Source organism: Schistocerca gregaria, chromosome 1 (genome assembly GCF_023897955.1).
Source record: "Schistocerca gregaria isolate iqSchGreg1 chromosome 1, iqSchGreg1.2, whole genome shotgun sequence".
Taxonomy (NCBI): Eukaryota; Metazoa; Arthropoda; class Insecta; order Orthoptera; family Acrididae; genus Schistocerca; species Schistocerca gregaria.
The window spans coordinates 917,721,448-917,740,546 of record NC_064920.1 but is presented as its reverse complement, the minus strand read 5'-3'; the positions used below and the strand labels follow the sequence as shown (position 1 = coordinate 917,740,546).

The following is a 19,099-nucleotide window of genomic DNA, read 5'->3' as shown; positions in this document are numbered from 1 at the left end:
TTTAGGCCTCTGAGAGGTTGTCAGGACCAGATCTTTAGCTTACGGCAAATAATGGAGAAGTGTTATGAGTGGAACAGAGAACTGTATCTATGCTTTATAAATCTAGAAAAGGCATATGACCATGTCCCTAGGAGGAAGTTATTGTCTGTTCTACGAGATTATGGAATAGGAGGCAAACTTTTGGAAGCAATTAAAGGTCTTTACATGGATAGTCAGGCAGCAGTTAGAGTTGACGGTAAATTGAGTTCACGATTCAGAGTAGTTTCAGGGGTAAGACAAGGCTGCAACCTGTCTCCACTGTCGTTCATATTATTTATGGATCATATGTTGAAAACAATAGACTGGCTGGGTGAGATCAAGATATGTGAACACAAAATAAGCAGTCTTGCATATGCGGATGACTTAGTTGTGATGGCAGATTCGATTGAGAGTTTGCAAAGTAATATTTCAGAGCTAGATCAGAAATGTAAGGACTATGGTATGAAGATTAGCATCTCCAAAACGAAAGTAATGTCAGTAGGAAAGAAATATAAATGGATTGAGTGCCAAATAGGAGGAACAAAGTTAGAAAAGGTGGACGGTTTAAAGTACTTAGGATGCATATTCTCACAGGATGGCAACATAGTGAAAGAACTGGAAGCGAGGTGTAGCAAAGCTAATGCAGTGAGCGCTCAGCTACGATCTACTCTCTTCTGCAAGAAGGAAGTCAGTACCAAGACTAAGTTATCTGTGCACCGTTCAATCTTTCGACCAACTTTGTTGTATGGGAGCGAAAGCTGGGTGGATTCAGGTTACCTTATCAACAAGGTTGAGGTTACGGATATGAAAGTAGCTAGGATGATTGCAGGTACTAGTAGATGGGAACAATGGCAGGAGGGTGTCCACAATGAGGAAATCAAAGAAAAACTGGGAATGAACTCTGTAGATGTAGCAGTCAGGATGAACAGGCTTAGATGGTGGGGTCATGTTACACTCATGGGAGAAGCAAGGTTACCCAAGAGCCTCATGGGTTCAGCAGTAGAGGGTAGGAGGAGTCGGGGCAGACCAAGGAGAAGGTACCTGGATTCGGTTAAGAATGATTTTGAAGAAATATGTTTAACATCAGAAGAGGCACCAATGTTAGCACTGAATAGGGGATCATGGAGGAATTTTATAAGGGGGCTATGCTCCAAACTGAACGCTGAAAGGCATAATCAGTCTTAGATGATGATGATGATGATGATGATGATGATGATGATGATGATAGAATAACCTCACAAATTGTGTGACATACCTCCTGAATCACCCTGTTTTCTGGGAATATTTTGTATTTCAAATCGCTGGCCGCAATATATATTCCATGCACGGAAAAGTTAATTTTCTAGGAAAACAGTGAAAGCATTAGTAAATAGAGGTAGCTAGAGATGTATGTTTGTAATGAATTTAACTTTTTAATATTTCTCAGTGATATAATGATGCAAAATATGAGCAGAAACACTATTTGTGAGAAAAAAATTAATCCTATATGAAAACTATGAGTATTATTTTAAACTTATACTTTATGTATGTTTCTTCAAGTTGGAAGTGCATGTAACTGACTCATACCAGTGTAAGGCTGTAAGCATCCGTGACCATTTTAGTGTGATGTACTTGGATTTCGGCAGTCCATTGGAGCAGGGTTTGCATACAGGTAGGGTGTATGTGCGGATGGAAGTTGCCTCGTGTGTAACCAGAATACCTTCTGAATATTTGGTCATGGACTTGCAGAGGTTTGCATGTGATGATTACGAGGAACTTTGAATTGTTATTCAGTTTGGGACTTTGAGTAATTTCTGGTTAGGTGTCTTAATGCAAACATCTGTGAACTATTTTTCAGTTGATTGATGGTGATTTGCAATTAAAAATATCATTAATTCCTGATTACAGAAATGTTAACTTAGATGTAAGCTGAAGCACTTTGAATAATTTTCATAGATTTTACTTAGGTTCTCACACTGACTGAGATTATTTTAATAGTAAACTATTGTGATTAGTGCAGAAAGATATTTTCATTTAATTTTTCTGCTGTAAGAAAGTCTGTGAAAAGTGAGAAGTTAACATTATTTTACCACCAGTTCCTGCCGCTTATTTATTAAAATTGTGACTGATTGCATTTGGGTTAATGTGATGGATGCATTGATTGGCTGCTGGACAGTAACATAGGCAAGATTTTGAAATCCAACAACACATTATGGGACCTGATGAACAGTGTTTTTCATGCATTATTCAAGTTTTCATTTGTGCAGATGTATATGGAGGCTCAAGAGTTGATCTCTGGTGGAAACAACACTGGTTAACTTCATAATTAATCATATATCTTCTTGGTAGGAAGAAGCAAGAAGAGCAGTGTGAATGAGCAGAATATTTAAAGTAACATTTCCCCCCAAAAATATTTCTGCACCTTTTCATGTCCTTTGACTCTTATAACTGTAGTCTGGTTTCTAGACAAGATGTAGATAAGTTTTCACTCCCTCCATTAACATTGTCAAAAGCGTTGTCTAAATCTGCAAATGTGTGTTTCCTTTCTTCAACCATTCTTCTTAGATGTGATGTAAGGTCGATATTGCTCATATATTATTACATTTCTCCAGATCCAAAACCAATATTTTCCAAGGTTGGCCTCTACCAGTTCTTCTGTTAATAATTCATGTCACTATTTTGCGGCCGTGACTTACAAAACTGGTAGTTTGGTAGTATTCACATCTTTGAGCACAAGTCTTCTTTTGAATTAGAACTATTGCATTCTTTTTGAATTCTAAAGGTATTTCCCAAATCTTCTACATCTTGCACACCAGTTTTATCATGGCTGACTCTCCCAAGGGTTTCAATAATTCTGAGAGAATGTCACCTAACTGTGGGTCTCTTATTTCCAATTAAGTCTTTCGGTGCTCCATCAAATTCATTTTGTAACATTATCTCCCATCTCATCTTCACCCACTTCCTCTTCTCTTTCTGTAAAATTATGGTCAGTTTTGTTTCCTGTATATAGACCCTCAACATATACTAAACCTCCACAGTGTTTGTGAGTGTTGTTGAAGAAAACAATAAATTTCTCATTGGAAAGGGTTTAAAGCAAGATGACTCTCTATCTCCAAAATTATTTTCAGCAGTCCTAGTGATCTGAAAACAAAGGGAAACCAATTCTGGGAAAGAGATGAATTATGAGATTTGCTGACAATACTGTTCTGTTAGAAAACAGTATAGAACAACGTCAAATATTGGTTAGCGAACTAGTGTTAATCTGGTCTGAAATTGTCTAAAAATGAACTATGATAAAACCAATATTGTGATGAATGAATGGACACTAGAGAGAAATATATCTGTTGGAAGTACATATCTGCAAAGGAACACAGAATATGTCTGTCCAGTTGAACTTGTAAATATGAAAGGAGAGCTAAGACAAGAAATATTTCAACATTACTGGCAAGCTTATGGAAGATACTCTTCAGTTTTGAAGTCTGGGATGTTGACTGAGCTGAAGGAAATGGTTTTTGACCAATGTATACTGCCAATAATAACATACGGTTGTGAGACATGGACATTAAATGAATTCATTGTCAGAAAGCTAAAAGTAACCAAAAGAGGAATGGAAAGATCACTGTTGGGCTACTTGAAGAAAGAAAAAAAGAAAGAATCTAGTTGATATCAGGTGGACAACAAAGATCAGTGACATAATGAAAGAACCAAATGGCTCAGCTTGTGAAGGAGCCATTCGAATAGAGCATGTTGTACTGAGCTGTTCACTGTGCTATTGTGTGAACAATTTTATTACTGGCCACAGTTTGAGGGTGTTAATGTATTCTGGCGAACCACTAGTACTGATTGTTGCAGAGTTGGATCAGGATGTTGTGCAGTTTGGGTGGGCAACAGAATACCTTAAGGAGTGGTAGGAACGATCTTGGGTAGGGTATCCCTCGCTTCCAGGCTTGATGATAAAAAATCAAAGCCCTTGTGAAGGGTATGATTCAGTTGTCTCAGTCCAGGGTCCCCCTCAAACCAACGAACGACCTTTCTCTACATTCACCTTCACCTCTCAGATAGCTCCATCCACACCAGTGTCCATATTAAACCAATTAACCACCAACAGCACCTTTAACTGATCCCTTCCACGCCAAATTCACTCCCATAAATTCTGACCATCCTGGGAACAATGTGTGTATAGTGATGAGAACTCAGTTTCCTAGTGTGCTCAAGATCTCTCGAGGGCTTTCACATTCGACTTAGTCCACAAACTAATTTTCTGTGCCATATCCTCACACACCCATAGCCCTCCCACCATCCCTAAAATCAGCTACAAAGGAGCACCTCTTGTCACCAGTATCAGCCTGGACTGAAATGACTGAACCATATTCTTTTCCAGGGCTTTGATTATCTATCATCATGCATCGAAATGAGGGACATCCTACCCAATTTGCTTCCTACCCCTCCGAAATAGGCATACTATCACCTATCCAAGTTGTGCCACGTTCTGGTCTACTCACACTCCCAACTGGACTGGGGTAACATGTCTGTGAGAAATCCAGTTGCAAGACCTTCCCAATCCACCCACCAACCACGTCTTACTCCAGTCCTGTCAAAGGCTTATCCTACCAGGCAGGGCCACCTGTGAAAGCAATTATGTTGTATACCAACTCTGCTTCAGTCACTGCTAACTTTTTTATCAATATGACAACCAACCGAGTGTCCAGCGTAATGAATGGTCACCACCCAGTGGCACAACATGGAGCTGAGCACACCATACTCAATTTCAATGGCTGGTTAACAACTTGGGCCATCTGGATCATCCCCTCCACCACCAGCATTTTTGAGCAATGCAGATGGAAGTTACCCTTGAAATACATTCTTTGCTCCTGTAATTCTGATTTCCTTGGTCTCCATTTACCCCTCTGCCTCCACAACATCCACCCAACAGTTACTCGTTCCTCTGTCTTTCACTCCCTCTGAATCCATGTCTCCACATCACCTTTATTAAGCACCACAGAGCACCCCAGTTATGTTGTATACCAACTCTGCTTCAGTCACTGCTAACTTTTTATATCAATATGACAACCAACCGACTGTCCAGCATAATGAATGGTCACCACCCAGTGGCACAACATGGAGCTGAGCATACCATACTCTATTCGGCACATGTGCAGCATAAGCCTAGCCCTTTCATCTGTCACTCTGTCCCTCTCAAATTCCTACATCTACATCTACATCCGTACTCCGCAAGCCACCTGACGGTGTGTGGCGGAGGGTACCCTGAGTACCTCTATCGGTTCTCCCTTCTATTCCAGTCTCGTATTGTACGTGGAAAGAAGGATTGTCGGTATGCTTCTGTGTGGGCTCTAATCTCTCTGATTTTATCCTCATGGTCTCTTCGCGAAATATACGTAGGAGGGAGCAATATACTGCTTGACTCTTCGGTGAAGGTATGTTCTAGAAACTTCAACAAAAGCCCGTACCGAGCTACTGAGCGTCTCTCCTGCAGAGTCTTCCACTGGAGTTTATCTATCATCTCCGTAACGCTTTCGCAATTACTAAATGATCCTGTAACGAAGCGCGCTGCTCTCCGTTGGATCTTCTCTATCTCTTCTATCAACCCTACCTGGTGCGGATCCCACACTGCTGAGCAGTATTCAAGCATTGGGCGAACAAGCGTACTGTAACCTACTTCCTTTGTTGTCGGATTGCATTTCCTTAGGATTCTTCCAATGAATCTCAGTCTGGCATCTGCTTTACCGACGATCAACTTTATATGATCATTCCATTTTAAATCACTCCTAATGCGTACTCCCAGATAATTTATGGAATTAACTGCTTCCAGTTGCTGACCTGCTATTTTGTAGCTAAATGATAAGGGACCTATCTTTCTATGTATTCGCATCACATTACACTTCGCTACATTGAGATTCAATTGCCATTCCGTGCACCATGCGTCAATTCGCTGCAGATCCTCCTGCATTTCAGTACAATTTTCCATTGTTGCAACCTCTCGATACACCACAGCATCATCCGCAAAAAGCCTCAGTGAACTTCCGATGTCATCCACCAGGTCATTTATGTATATTGTGAATAGCAACGGTCCTATGACACTCCCCTGCGGCACACCTGAAATCACTCTTACTTCGGAAGACTTCTCTCCATTGAGAATGACGTGCTGCGTTCTGTTATCTAGGAACTCCTCAATCCAATCACACAATTGATCTGATAGTCCGTATGCTCTTACTTTGTTCATTAAACGACTATGGGGAACTGTGTCAAACGCCTTGCGGAAGTCAAGAAACACGGCATCTACCTGTGAACCCGTGTCTAAGGCCCTCTGAGTCTCGTGGACGAATAGCGCGAGCTGGGTTTCACACGATCGTCTTTTTCGAAACCCATGCTGATTCCTACAGAGTAGATTTCTAGTCTCCAGAAAAGACATTATACTCGAACATAATACGTGTTCCAAAATTCTACAACTGATCGACGTTAGAGATATAGGTCTATAGTTCTGCACATCTGTTCGACGTCCCTTCTTGAGAACGGGGATGACCTGTGCCCTTTTCCAATCCTTTGGAACGCTTCGCTCTTCTAGAGACCTACGGTACACCGCTGCAAGAAGGGGGGCAGGTTCCTTCGCGTACTCTGTGTAAAATCGAACTGGTATCCCATCAGGACCAGCGGCCTTTCCTCTTTTGAGCGATTTTAATTGTTTCTCTATCCGTCTGTCGTCTACTTCGACATCTACCATTTTGTCAACTGTGCGACAATCTAGAGAAGGAAGCACACTGTAGTCTTCGTCTGTGAAACAGCTTTGGAAGAAGACATTTAGTATTTCGGCCTTTAGTCTGTCATCCTCTATTTCAGTACCATTTTGGTCACAGAGTGTCTCGACATTTTGTTTTGATCCACCTACCGCTCTGACATAGGACCAAAATTTCTTAGGATTTTCTGCCAAGTCAGTACATAGAACTTTACTTTCGAATTAATTGAAAGCCTCTCGCATAGTCCTCCTCACACTACATTTCGCTTCGCGTAATTTTTGTTTGACTGCAAGGCTTTGGTTATGTTTATGTTTGCTGTGAAGTTCCCTTTGCTTCCGCAGCAGTTTTCTAACTCGGTTGTTGTACCACGGTGGCTCTTTCCCATCTCTTACGATCTTGCTTGGCACATACTCATCTAACGCATATTGTACCATGGTTTTGAACTTTGTCCACTGATCCTCAACACTATCTGCACTTGAGACAAAACTTTTGTGTTGAGCCGTCAGGTACTCTGTAATCTGCTTTTTGTCACTTTTGCTAAACAGAAAAATCTTCCTACCTTTTTTAATATTTCTATTTACGGCTGAAATCATCGACGCAGTAACCGCTTTATGATCGCTGATTCCCTGTTCTGCATTAACTGATTCAAATAGTTCGGGTCTGTTTGTCACCAGAAGGTCTAATATATTATCGCCACGAGTCGGTTTTCTGTTTAACTGCTCAAGGTAGTTTTCAGATAAAGCACTTAAAAATATTTTACTGGATTCTTTGTCCCTGCCACCCGTTATGAACGTTTGAGTCTCCCAGTCTATATCCGGCAAATTAAAATCTCCACCCAGAACTATAACATGGTGGGGAAATCTACTCGAAATATTTTCCAAATTATTCTTCAGGTGCTGAGCCACAACAGCTGCTGAGCCTGGGGGCCTATAGAGACATCCAATTACCATGTCTGAGCCTGCTTTAACCGTGACCTTCACCCAAATCATTTCACAATTCGAATCTCCGTCAATTTCCTTCGATACTATTGCACTTCTTATCGCTATAAACACGCCTCCCCCTTCACTGTCCAGCCTATCTCTGCGGTATACATTCCAATCAGAGTTTAGGATTTCATTACTGTTTACGTCTGGTTTCAGCCAACTTTCTGTTCCTAGTACTATATGGGCGTTGTGACCGTTTATTAATGAGAGCAGTTCTGGGACCTTTCTATAGACGCTTCTGCAGTTTACTATTAGCACATTAATATTGTTATTCCTTGTTGCATTTTGCCTACTCCTGCCTTGACGCGTCTCAGGAGGCGTCTTGTCGGGCCTAGGGAGGGAATTCTCTAACCTAAAAAAACCCCATGTGCACTCCACACGTACTCCGCTACCCTCGTAGCCGCTTCCGGCGTGTAGTGCACGCCTGACCTATTCAGGGGGACCCTACATTTCTCCACCCTACATTTCTCCTAGCCAACAAACCTGCTGCCTTCCTTTGAGCTTGAATATTTCTCGGGTGTTCAGCCGAGTAGCATCATCCAAAAGGCATGATATTTCGGCAAGCTGACTTCTTACCATCCTCAGGCATTCTTGGTGTTTGACTGATCTCTTATGAATGCCGACTTTATATATATATAATTTCCACCCCTCTCCTGCAGCCTCCGTCTGGGTGCTTCCGAGCTATCTGTCCCTCTACTCACTCCCCTCGCCACAATCCCCACTACACCTTAATCTACCTGCTGCAATGTGATCCTGGGATAGAGTACATGATGTAGGATCTCGAGCACATATGCACATGCTCATGTGAGTGGTTGGGTGTGGGAGGAGGGGGGGGGGGGGGGGGGGGGAGCACGCACACTCATAGGTGTGGCGGATGTGGGTAAATTTACTTACTTGTGCACCCACGGAAAAATATTTCCAGATTTTAATAATTATGTGATCTTCCTGTGTTTCATTTGGTATTTCTGCCTGCCATATATTAGGAAGTTAGAAGCCTCCAGAAATTTAAACCCCATAACTCAGATTGTAGAAGTACAAGAAACGATGGAGAGCAAAACACAGCAGATTTATATCGCCTGCAGTTTTATAAGGATCTCTTCCATTCAGTGATTAACTACAGACTGAGGCTGTATGACCAACGAGTCATCCTTACCCCAAATACAAGGCAGGCATATCATACACGGGACATACAAACTTAGGAAAGTAGCTCAGTTTTGCACAGTTATCTCTAAGGTTTTCTTTCAAGGAGGAGATCGAAATTTTTGGTGAACATACTTGGAACGTTTAGCTATACATTGAGCCTACTCAATATAGCCTCAATCAGCTGTGACACATCTGGCTCAGTGTTCTTTCCATGATGTAAATGCACTTTGGTAAAATTCAAAGGGATTGACTTTTACACCATTGCTTGACATAGGAAATAAGGTCTTTCTCACTATCAAATGTTTTACCGTGCAGGTGGGCCTTCAGATGACCAAAGAGGTAAAAATCTGACGGAGTCGCGTCCGGGCTGTAGGTAGGATGAGGAACAATTTTCCAACCCATGTTCCTGATTTTCTCCTGTGTCATGCGTATGGTCTTGACAGCATGTCGCAGCTTGTCCAATGACAAACAATAACAGTCTGATTAATTGTGGAGCCTTGTTCCAAAAAGTCAATGAAAATGACACCACACTGATTCCAGAAGAAGGAGGCCATCACCTTTCAGCCTGCTGTTCGTGGAAGTCTCGGTTTCTTCTTCCGAGGGGAACCTGGATGACACAACTCTATGGATTGAGTTTTGCTCTCAGGTTCAGACAAAAACAACCATGTTTGATCCTGGGTAATGAAGCCGTCAAAACACTGTTTCCAGTCTTCAGTAAAGGTCTCGCACACATTCTTCCTTATCATTTTCATTCCTCTTCTCAGTAACCTACACTACTGGACATTAAAATTGCTACACCAAGATGAAATGCAGATGATAAACGGGTATTCATTGGACAAATATCTTATACTAGAAGTGACATGTGATTGCATTTTCACGTTGTTTGGGTGCAAAGATCCTGAGAAATCAGTACCCAGAACAACCACCTCTGGCTGTAATAATGGCCTTGATACGCCTGGGCATTGAGTCAAACAGAGCTTGGATGGCGTGTACAGATACAGCTGCCCATGCAGTTTGAACACGGTATCACAGTTCATCGAGAGTAGTGACTGGCGTATCATGACAAGTCAGTTGCTTGGCCACCATTGACCAGGCGTTTTCAATTGGCGAGAGAGATGGAGGCCAGGGCAGCAGGCGAACATTTTCTGTATACAGAAAGGCCCATATAGGCCCTGCAACATGCGGTCGTGCATTATCCTGCTGAAATGTAGGGTTTTCCAGGGATTGAATGAAGGGTAGAGCCACGTGTTGTAACACATCTGAAATGTAATGTCCACTGTTCAAAGTGCTGTCAATGCGAACAAGAGGTGACCGAGACTTGTAACCAATGCCACCCCATGCCATCACGCTGGGTGATACGCCAGTATGGTGATGACTAATACACGTTTCCAATGTGCGTTCACCGCAATGTCACCAAACATGGATGCGACCATTGTGATGCTGTAAACAGAACCTGGATTCATCTGAAAAAATGACGTTTTGCCATTCGTGCACCCAGGTTCATCATTGAGTACACCATCACAGGCACTCCTGTTTGTGATGCAGCATCAAGGGTAACTGCAGCCATGGTCTCCGAGCTGATAGTCCATGATGCTGCAAATGTTGTCTAACTGTTCGTGCAGATGGTTGTTGTCTTGCAAACATCTCCATCTGTTGACTCGGGGATCAAGACATGGCTGCATGATCGGTTACAGCCATGTGGATAAAATGCCTGTCATCTCGATTGCTAGTGATATGAGGCCGTTGGGATCCAACATGGCGTTCCCTATTACCCTCCTTAACACACCGATTCCATATTCTGCTAATAGTCATTGGATGTCGACCAATGCGAACAGCAGTGTTGTGATACGATAAACCACAATCGCTATAGGCCTCAATCCAACCTTTATCAAAGTTGGAAATGTGATGGTAAGCATTTCTCCTCCTAACACAAGGTGTCACAACGTTTCACTAGGCAACACCGGTCAACTGCTGTTTGTGTATGAGAAATTGGTTGGAAACTTTCCTCATGTCAGCACATTGTAGGTGTTGCCACCAGTGCCAACCTTGTGTGAATGCTCTGAAAAGCTAATCATTTGAATATCACAGCATCATCTTCCTGTGGGTTAAATTTCGCGTCTGTAGCATGTCATCTTCGTGGTGTAGCAATTTTAGTGGCCAGTAGTGTAGGCACCCAATGTACACAGATTTTTCTGTACCCTAGTGACTGTAACAGTGATACCAAACTACCCAATGACAAACTAGTTATTTCAGCAAGCTGTCATGTCATCACACATCTGTCATTTTGGATGATTTGATCACTGGTCTCCTTATTCACATCGCTCACTGCCCTCGATGGTCTACTGCTTTGTGGATTGTCCATTTGAGAGAAATCACCTTCTTTAAATCTCTGCAATCATCGCTGGATACTGCTGCGATCCACTGTGTCCTCCCCATAAACAGGGAGCAACTTCCTGTCAATCGATGTGGCAGAGTCATGGCTGGTCTTGAAGAGGAACTCCATCACTGACCATAGTTGCAACCTGACATCTACTTCTTGGTCAATTATGGCTCACCTGTAAATAAAAGAAAATACTTTAATATACCAACTTAGAGCTACATCTTCCAAGTATGTTCAAAAACATTTCATTCTCCTCCTGCAAAAAATAAAAAAAAATAGAGATAACTGTGCAAAACTTTTTGAACGCCGTTTGTAGGTGGCTGTGAGGTAACTCTTTAACATCTCACAAGCAATGAGGCCCCCTTAGATTTAGGAAAACTTTGTTTTGCGCAATCCTGTCACTGGACAGGATTGCAGATCATCATCCTCCATTTTTAAGGGGATTATGAAAATTTTAGGCACAGAATTCATTTTTAAAGAATTTGTTAACTGTTTCACTTTTCTAATATAAAAGTATGTGCCATATTATGAGGTGTGACAATGAAGTAATGAGTCTGAAGCGAAAAAAAAAAAAAAATGTTGCTTACCATTTTAGTCAAATTTAGCGTTCTCTCCTTCAAAGTAGTTCCCTTCCGATTACACACACTTGTTCCAGTGCTTTTGTCATTGATGTTAACATTTCTGGAACTCATCTTCTGTAATATCCTCCAAGACCATCGTCACAGCTTTTTGGACATCTTTTTGTTTGAAAATGGTGTCCCTTGACTGCCATTTTGATTCTTGGGAACAGAAAAAACTCGCACGGAGCGATATCTGGTGAATAAGGTGGCTGTAGCAGTACTGAATTTTGTTTTGAGGTTAAAAATTGCTGTACTGACAGAGCAGTATGGGATGGTGCATTATTGTGATACAGAATCCAATTATCAGCAATGTCGGCATGGATACGAAGAACTCTTTTACAAAGTCTTTCTAAAATTTCTTTGTAGTAACATTGTTTAACTGTTTGTCCAAAAGGCACCCACTCTTCATGAACAATTCCCTTGGAATCAAAGAAGTACACGAGCATGCATTTCACTTCTTCCGTTGACATGCGAGCTTTTTTTTGGTCTAGGTGATCCTTTTGAGCACCATTGCGAACTTTGGCATTTTGTCTCTGGATCATACTGAAAAAAACAAATTTCATCACCAGTGATAACGCGGCTCAACAATTCAGGATCGATTTCCGTTTGTGCTAATAGATTGGCTGCCACATTTTTCTGTGTTTCTCGCTGTTGTGGTGGTGGTGTGAGTTTTTTGGGGACCAGTTTTGCGCAAATCTTTCTCATATCAAGATCTTCTGTTATTATTAGACGAGGCATTTCTCAATTGATGTTCAGTTCTTCTGCAATCATTTTCACAGATAATCTTCGATCAGATTGTAAGATTTCATGCACCCTGGCCAAGTTGACATCCGTCTGTGAGCTTGATGGTCATCTACTGCGATCTTCATCTTCAACATTCATTCTGCCTTCAGTAAACATTTTATGCCGATGCTCTGGATATAACCTTATCTCCAAAAGCCTTCTGAAGCTTACCGTAAGTTGTTGTCATGTTTTCACCCAATTTAACGCAAAAAGAAATGGCATACTGTTGCGCAATATTATGCGATTCTATTTCCGTGACGAGAGACACAAAGACGTGTTAACTTATTACAGCACAACTCACGACTGAGCAGTTGCATCACTGTGCCACTTGGACTAGAATAGTTTATAAACAGAGGTCAAAGATATTGTGCCTACGCAAGCCTGCAGAGTTGCCACATCTTGCAAGGAAAATCAGTCTCATTACTTCATTGTCGCACCTCGTACGTGGGTATAAATGTCTTTAAGCAGCATGATGCCCCATTTTGTCCAGTTTCTATTGTTTGTCGTATTTTGAAAGGTTGTTCCCTATTTAAATCCTTGACATGCATTGTGTGTTCATGAATTTGTAATGGGCAAACACTTGGCTATCTTGCTTTGTGAGAGTTTTCACGACTGTTCGGAATTTGTATCGTTAAGATAAACTGATCAAGAATATTCAATTATCTTATTTTTCTGCAGAATTATTTGTAAGTAATTAGTGTGCTGCATAGTGAAACAAACAGAAGTAAAAGTGAATTAATTGGGTGATGTATGTCCTTTAACACTGTGCAAAAATTATACACTAAATTTACTCATTGTTTAGGAAAAATATATTCATATATATCAATGAGTGAATCAGCAGCTGCAGTTTGTAAATAACACAAATTAAGATTCCTCAGAGGAACTACTGTGCACCAGCAAATCTCATTTTAGCCTTTCTAAGTTTCTGTTACAATGATTTGGAACTGATAATTACATTTTGACACTTAGGCATTTCCTTTGTGAGAGTGTCGACCAATATTAACTTTATAGTAAATTTACTATAAATTTTCTTTCACTGACTTTAAATAATGGAAGGGAAATTACTAACCATAAAGAATTAACATTGGATTGAGGATAGTTGTAAAAACAGTGTGTAAATCAGCAGTTAATCTTGGGCTCTTTATCAGACTAGTTCACACAATTTGTAGCCATGACTAGATTCTATGCCTTCTTGAGGATATTTACAGACCGTAATCAAATGAGAATATTGTATTTTCTAGAATAGTTAAACTACTGCTACTCTTACTGCTATTCATCCTGCTGGCTTTACTGCCCAAATCTCTGTTCCTACCACTTTTTACTAATAAACTTCTGTGCCCTGTTGTTCTTTCTGTATTCATTTCCTGACATATTCTCGTCTGATATTTCTTGTTTTTGACCCTATTCATTAATATTATTTTATTATGACATGTTTGTTGTATTTACCTATCTTATTTTTCCATTCAGGCATTGTTGACAGCTCATAACAAAATTCATTCTCACTAACTTCTGTGGCTGCAGCCACAGTTGATTATATTTTCACATGGACTCATAATGCCATCTTATTCTGTCATTGTCAAGTGGGTTTTTAGTGCCTAAGTTAAACATGTTTTATTGTATAACTATCGAAACTGTAGTAGTGATAGTAGTGAGATAGCTAATGAATGTCATTCTTCTGTCTCAAAATTACTGCTGTGTTTCATCAATTACTGAGTATCTTGTGCATCTTATAGTACTGTTTCATGACAAGTGCTCTTGTGCTTTTATTTTTGTGTACTGAAAATTACCTGTTCAAGTGACCTGTAACACTTCTCTCTCTTTCCTTCACATTTTCTCTTTCGTTACTTTAATTTGCATCCCTTTCTTATTATTCCATTTCATTTCCCACATTTTTCATTCTGATCCTTACAGGTAATATCAGCTTTCGTACAGGGTGTGTTGTGATATTCAGCCTGAAGACTGGTGTGATGCAGTTCTCAGTGCTTCTCTTTCTGTGCAAACCTCTCATCTCTTAATAACTACTGCACCCCACATCCTTCTGAATCTGCCAACTGTATTTATCTCTTTGTCTCTCTCTGTGCAATTTTTAACCTCCACGCTTCCCTCCAGTACAAAATGGATATCCCTTGATGTCTCAGAATGTATTCTATCAACCAATCCCTTCTTCTAATCAGATTGTGCACAGATGTCTTGTCTCTCCAACTCTATTCAGTATCTCCTCATTAGTTATGTGATCTACCCATCTGTTCTGCGGCATTCTTCTGTAACGCCAAATTTGTAAAGCTTCTATTCTCTTCTTGTCTAAACTGTTTATTACCCATGCTTCACTTCCATACATGGCTGCATTCCATACAAATACTTTCAGAAAATACTTCCTAACACTTAATTCTATATTCTATATTAGCAAATTCCTCTTCTTCAGAAATGCTTTTTCTTGCTATTGCCATTTTACATTTTATATCCTCCTTACTTCGGCCATCATCAGTTATTTTGCTACTCACATAACAAAATTCATCTACTACTTTTAGTGTTTCATTTCCTACTCTAATTCTGTCAGCATCATGTGATTTAATTCATCTACATTTCATTGTCCCTGTTTTGCTTTTGTCTGACACAATTACAATGACATCGGCAATGCTTAAAGTTTTTATTTCTTCTCCCTGATGTTTAATTCCTAATCCAAATTTTTCTTTGGTTTCCTTTATTGCTTGCTCGGTGTACAGATTGAATGACATCAGCGATAGTGTACGACACTGTTTCACTCCATTTTCAACTACTGCTTCTTTTTCATGCCACTTGACTCTTAAATAAGTGCCATGTGGTTTCTGTATAAGCTGTAAATAACATTTTGCTCCTTGTATTTTACCCTTGATATCTTCAGGATTTCAAAGAAATTATTCTGGTCAATATTGTTAAGAACTTTCTCGAAGCTTCCTAATGCTATAAACATAGGTTTGTCTTTCCTAAACCTATCTTCTAAGAGAAGTCGTAGAGCCAGTGTTTTGTTGCATGTTCCCGCATTTCTCCGAAACCCAAACTGATTTTTACTGAGGTTGGCTTCTACCAGTTTTTCTATTCTTCTGTAAAGAATTCATGTTTGCATTTTGCAAACGTTTCTACTAAAGTGATAGTTCGGTAAAATTCTCGCCTGTCTGCATCTGCTTTCTTTGAAATTGGAATTATTAGATTCTTCTTGAAGTATGGCGGTATTTCACATGCCAATACGTCTTGCACACCAGATGACAAAGTTTTATTGTGGCTGACTCTGCTAAGGTTATTAGTAGATCTGGTGGAATGTCACCTACTCCTGGAACCGTGTTCTGGTGTAGGCTTTTCAGTGCTCTGTCAAATTCCTCTTGCAATATCATATCTTCCATCTCGTCTTCATCTATGTGCTCTTCCATTTCTATAATACTGCCTTCAAGTACATCTCCCTTGTAGAGACCCTCTGTTTAATCCTTCCTCCCTTCAACTTTCCCCTCTTTGCTTAGATCTATTTTTCCATCAGAGCTCTTGATATTCATGAAGCTGCTTCTCTTTTCTCCAAAGGCCTCTGTAATTTTTCTTTCCTCTAATGATATATGCTTCTGTATCCTTATATTTGTCCTATAGCCTTTCCTGCTTAGTCATTTTGCATTTTCTGTCAGTCCAGTTTTTGAGACATTAGTATTCCTTTTGCCCACTTCATTTGGCTGGATTACCATGATATAATCCATATAAACGTTTCTTTAATCTCTTCACCAGCTTCACCAGCTGCAAAGCTAATTGGCGTATGAACCGGAGATACTGTGGTGAGTGTAAGCTTCCTGTCTATCTTGGCTACAATAACACATTCACTATGCTGTTCATTGTAGCTAATAAGCATTCGTATTATCTTATTCATTGTTCAACCTACTATTGCACTACACCTATTTGATTTCATATTTGTAACTCTATATTCACCTGACCATAAGTTCTGTTTTTCCTGCCACTGAACTTCACTAATTACCTCTATATCTAATTCTAAACTATCGATTTCCTGTTTTAAATTTTCTAACCTATCTGCCCAACATTCCACACACTGATGTGTAGAAAACCACTTTTGTTTTTCCTGATGATGATGTCCTGAGAAGTTCCCACCCAGAGATTGGAATGGGTGACTGTTTTACATGTGGAATATTTTACCCAAGATGATGGCATCACCATTTAACCATATAGTAGAGCTGGATGCCCTCGGAAAAAATTAAGGCTGTAGTTTCCCCATGCTTTCAGCCATTTGCAGTACCAACTTAACAACCTTTTTCGTAGTTGCAGGGGCAGTAGTCTGGGACTGATTTGGCCTTGTAACACCAACCAAAATGACCTTGCATACAGTATGTTCCATTTAAATATTCCTTCTCTCATCCTATGATTAACATGTGCCACATTGCTTTCATAAATCATCTTCTTGACTGTAATAGTGTTAAAACTGTACACTACTGTGGCTGCATTGGGTGATTAGTTTGTCTTTATTTTCACAAATATGTTTCTTGTGTGTGTGTGTGTGTGTGTGTGTGTGTGTGTGTGAGAGAGAGAGAGGGGGAGAGAGAGAGAGAGAGAGAGAGAGAGAGAGAGAGAGAGAGAGAGAGAGAGAGATAGTTATCTACTTTTAATTGTATAGTAATCCTCTCTTTAAGGACCCCCTGCAGATGTCTTTTTATGTATAATTGTAGTGAAATAATGCAAACATTTTTAATAACTGCTTGAGACCCTCTTTACAGGGAGATGATGATGATGCTACCATGGCAAGATCAAGAGGTCGACGTAATGAAAATCAGGATTATGATGAACCTGAAGAAGAGGAGGAAGATTTCATTAGAGGTATGGATTCTGCTGTATTAAAAATAGCTATTGGAATTTGCAAGTGAACATCGAGTTTAAAGCTCATGGTTTTGGTGATTATTTTCCAGCTATTAATTTGACTGTAGGTTATCTGGCCATACTATAACGTGTGGATCGGAATTCACTTTTGATATTTTGCTCTTGGAAATAATTTTTTAGGCATTAATAATAGGGAGCTATCTATTTTTAACAAAATTGGCATCTCTACTTTTTTTTATTTGTAAATGATGAGATGCAAATGTAAGAGATTGGAACACTACATGCCTGAAGATGAAATAGTGTTCTGCAATTGATTGTTAAAAAAAAAGTGGTTATTGGGGAGCATTTTGGCTGGAATGTTTACTTTTGCAAAAACTGCAACAGCTGTTTCCTGGAATAGTCTTTGCTTCTTTTTTCTTTTGGCTCTGTTCTGGCTTTCAACAAATGACTGTTTCTGGTAAAAAGTGATAGCATTTTCCTGCAGCTGTTTCTCGACATTATTTTTCTCTGTTCACACAGTTCAATAACCACAAAGTCTGCAGAATATTAATTTGCCATTTCATGGGCATTGATAGCCGTATGACCTGTACTTGAAAGTTTCAGGGATAGAATAAACAAGGCACTTAGTCTAGGAGCAGAAAAGAAAATATATCTCATCACATGTTAGGGGAATAATACAGGCATACTTGAAATAGGTTTGATAGACTTTGTTTTCCAGTCAGCATTGTGCAGAGTGTGGACACTAAACTGGCAGTCAGCAGCCTGTGTGAAGAAACTACAATTATGATTGCCAGAAGGGGCAGAAGCGGTGTGGGGAAATGAGCCCTGTCGCAGGGCAGCAGGATACGCCTGTGTCCTGAATTTCTACAAAAGCAGAAGCAACACATGCTCATTGGAATTGCTGATCCCTTCTGGTGTTGTGTGTGTAATGAAACTCAATGATACACCAGGATTAGGCTCTTCACATTAAAGACTGAAATCTGCCAGTATTTGGCACAACCACAGTTCAATACACTCGCAGCTTAAAACTGCCACATTAAATGTGTCCGCATTATACCAACTTCTGAACTTTAGCTAGCAGGCAGACATATGTGTTTCTTTGTTTTAACATGTTTGATCCCACGGCTGACTATTATGGTGAATTATGTGGCTTGTAACTTATACGGACCATTCAGCTGTCCATGATGCATGGCATCACAGCATCAGAAACAATGGTAATTCATTGCGATTATGCATGTTTTATTTTGCATTATGCATATTATCTTTTGAAATTGGGCTTTTCAAAATGACGTGCAATACCAGTAACCAAAAATTTGTTACATTACAAAACGAAGCTATTTCAAACTCTCATAAAATACTTCATCTGTATACAATTTGTTATCAAATAGCATTTTTTAGATCTCTTGCCTTTTAAGCATTTTAAGGCAGAATTCGTATTTATTGCAAAATGAGAATTTCTCATGTCCCAATCCAATGTCTACAGTTATTAATTAAAAAATATAAGAATACTGTCCTTCAAGAATAAAGGTCATTTAATATTTGCTTCTCATTAATTTTAGAGTTTTGGTAAATGATTTTTGCATCTTTATTGTACAGTAACAG

The 19,099-nt window shown here is 39.9% G+C and overlaps 1 protein-coding gene across 1 annotated transcript in view; it reads left to right on the top strand.

Annotated features, from left to right (window-relative positions):
• LOC126275159 (DNA-directed RNA polymerase I subunit RPA1) overlaps window positions 1-19,099 on the top strand; it is a 251,192-nt gene that overhangs the window by 152,295 nt on the left and 79,798 nt on the right. Inside the window, exon 26 of the mRNA XM_049977174.1 lies at window positions 17,398-17,497. Within this exon, the coding sequence (XP_049833131.1) occupies window positions 17,398-17,497 (100 nt within the window). The remainder of the gene's footprint in view (window positions 1-17,397; window positions 17,498-19,099) is intronic.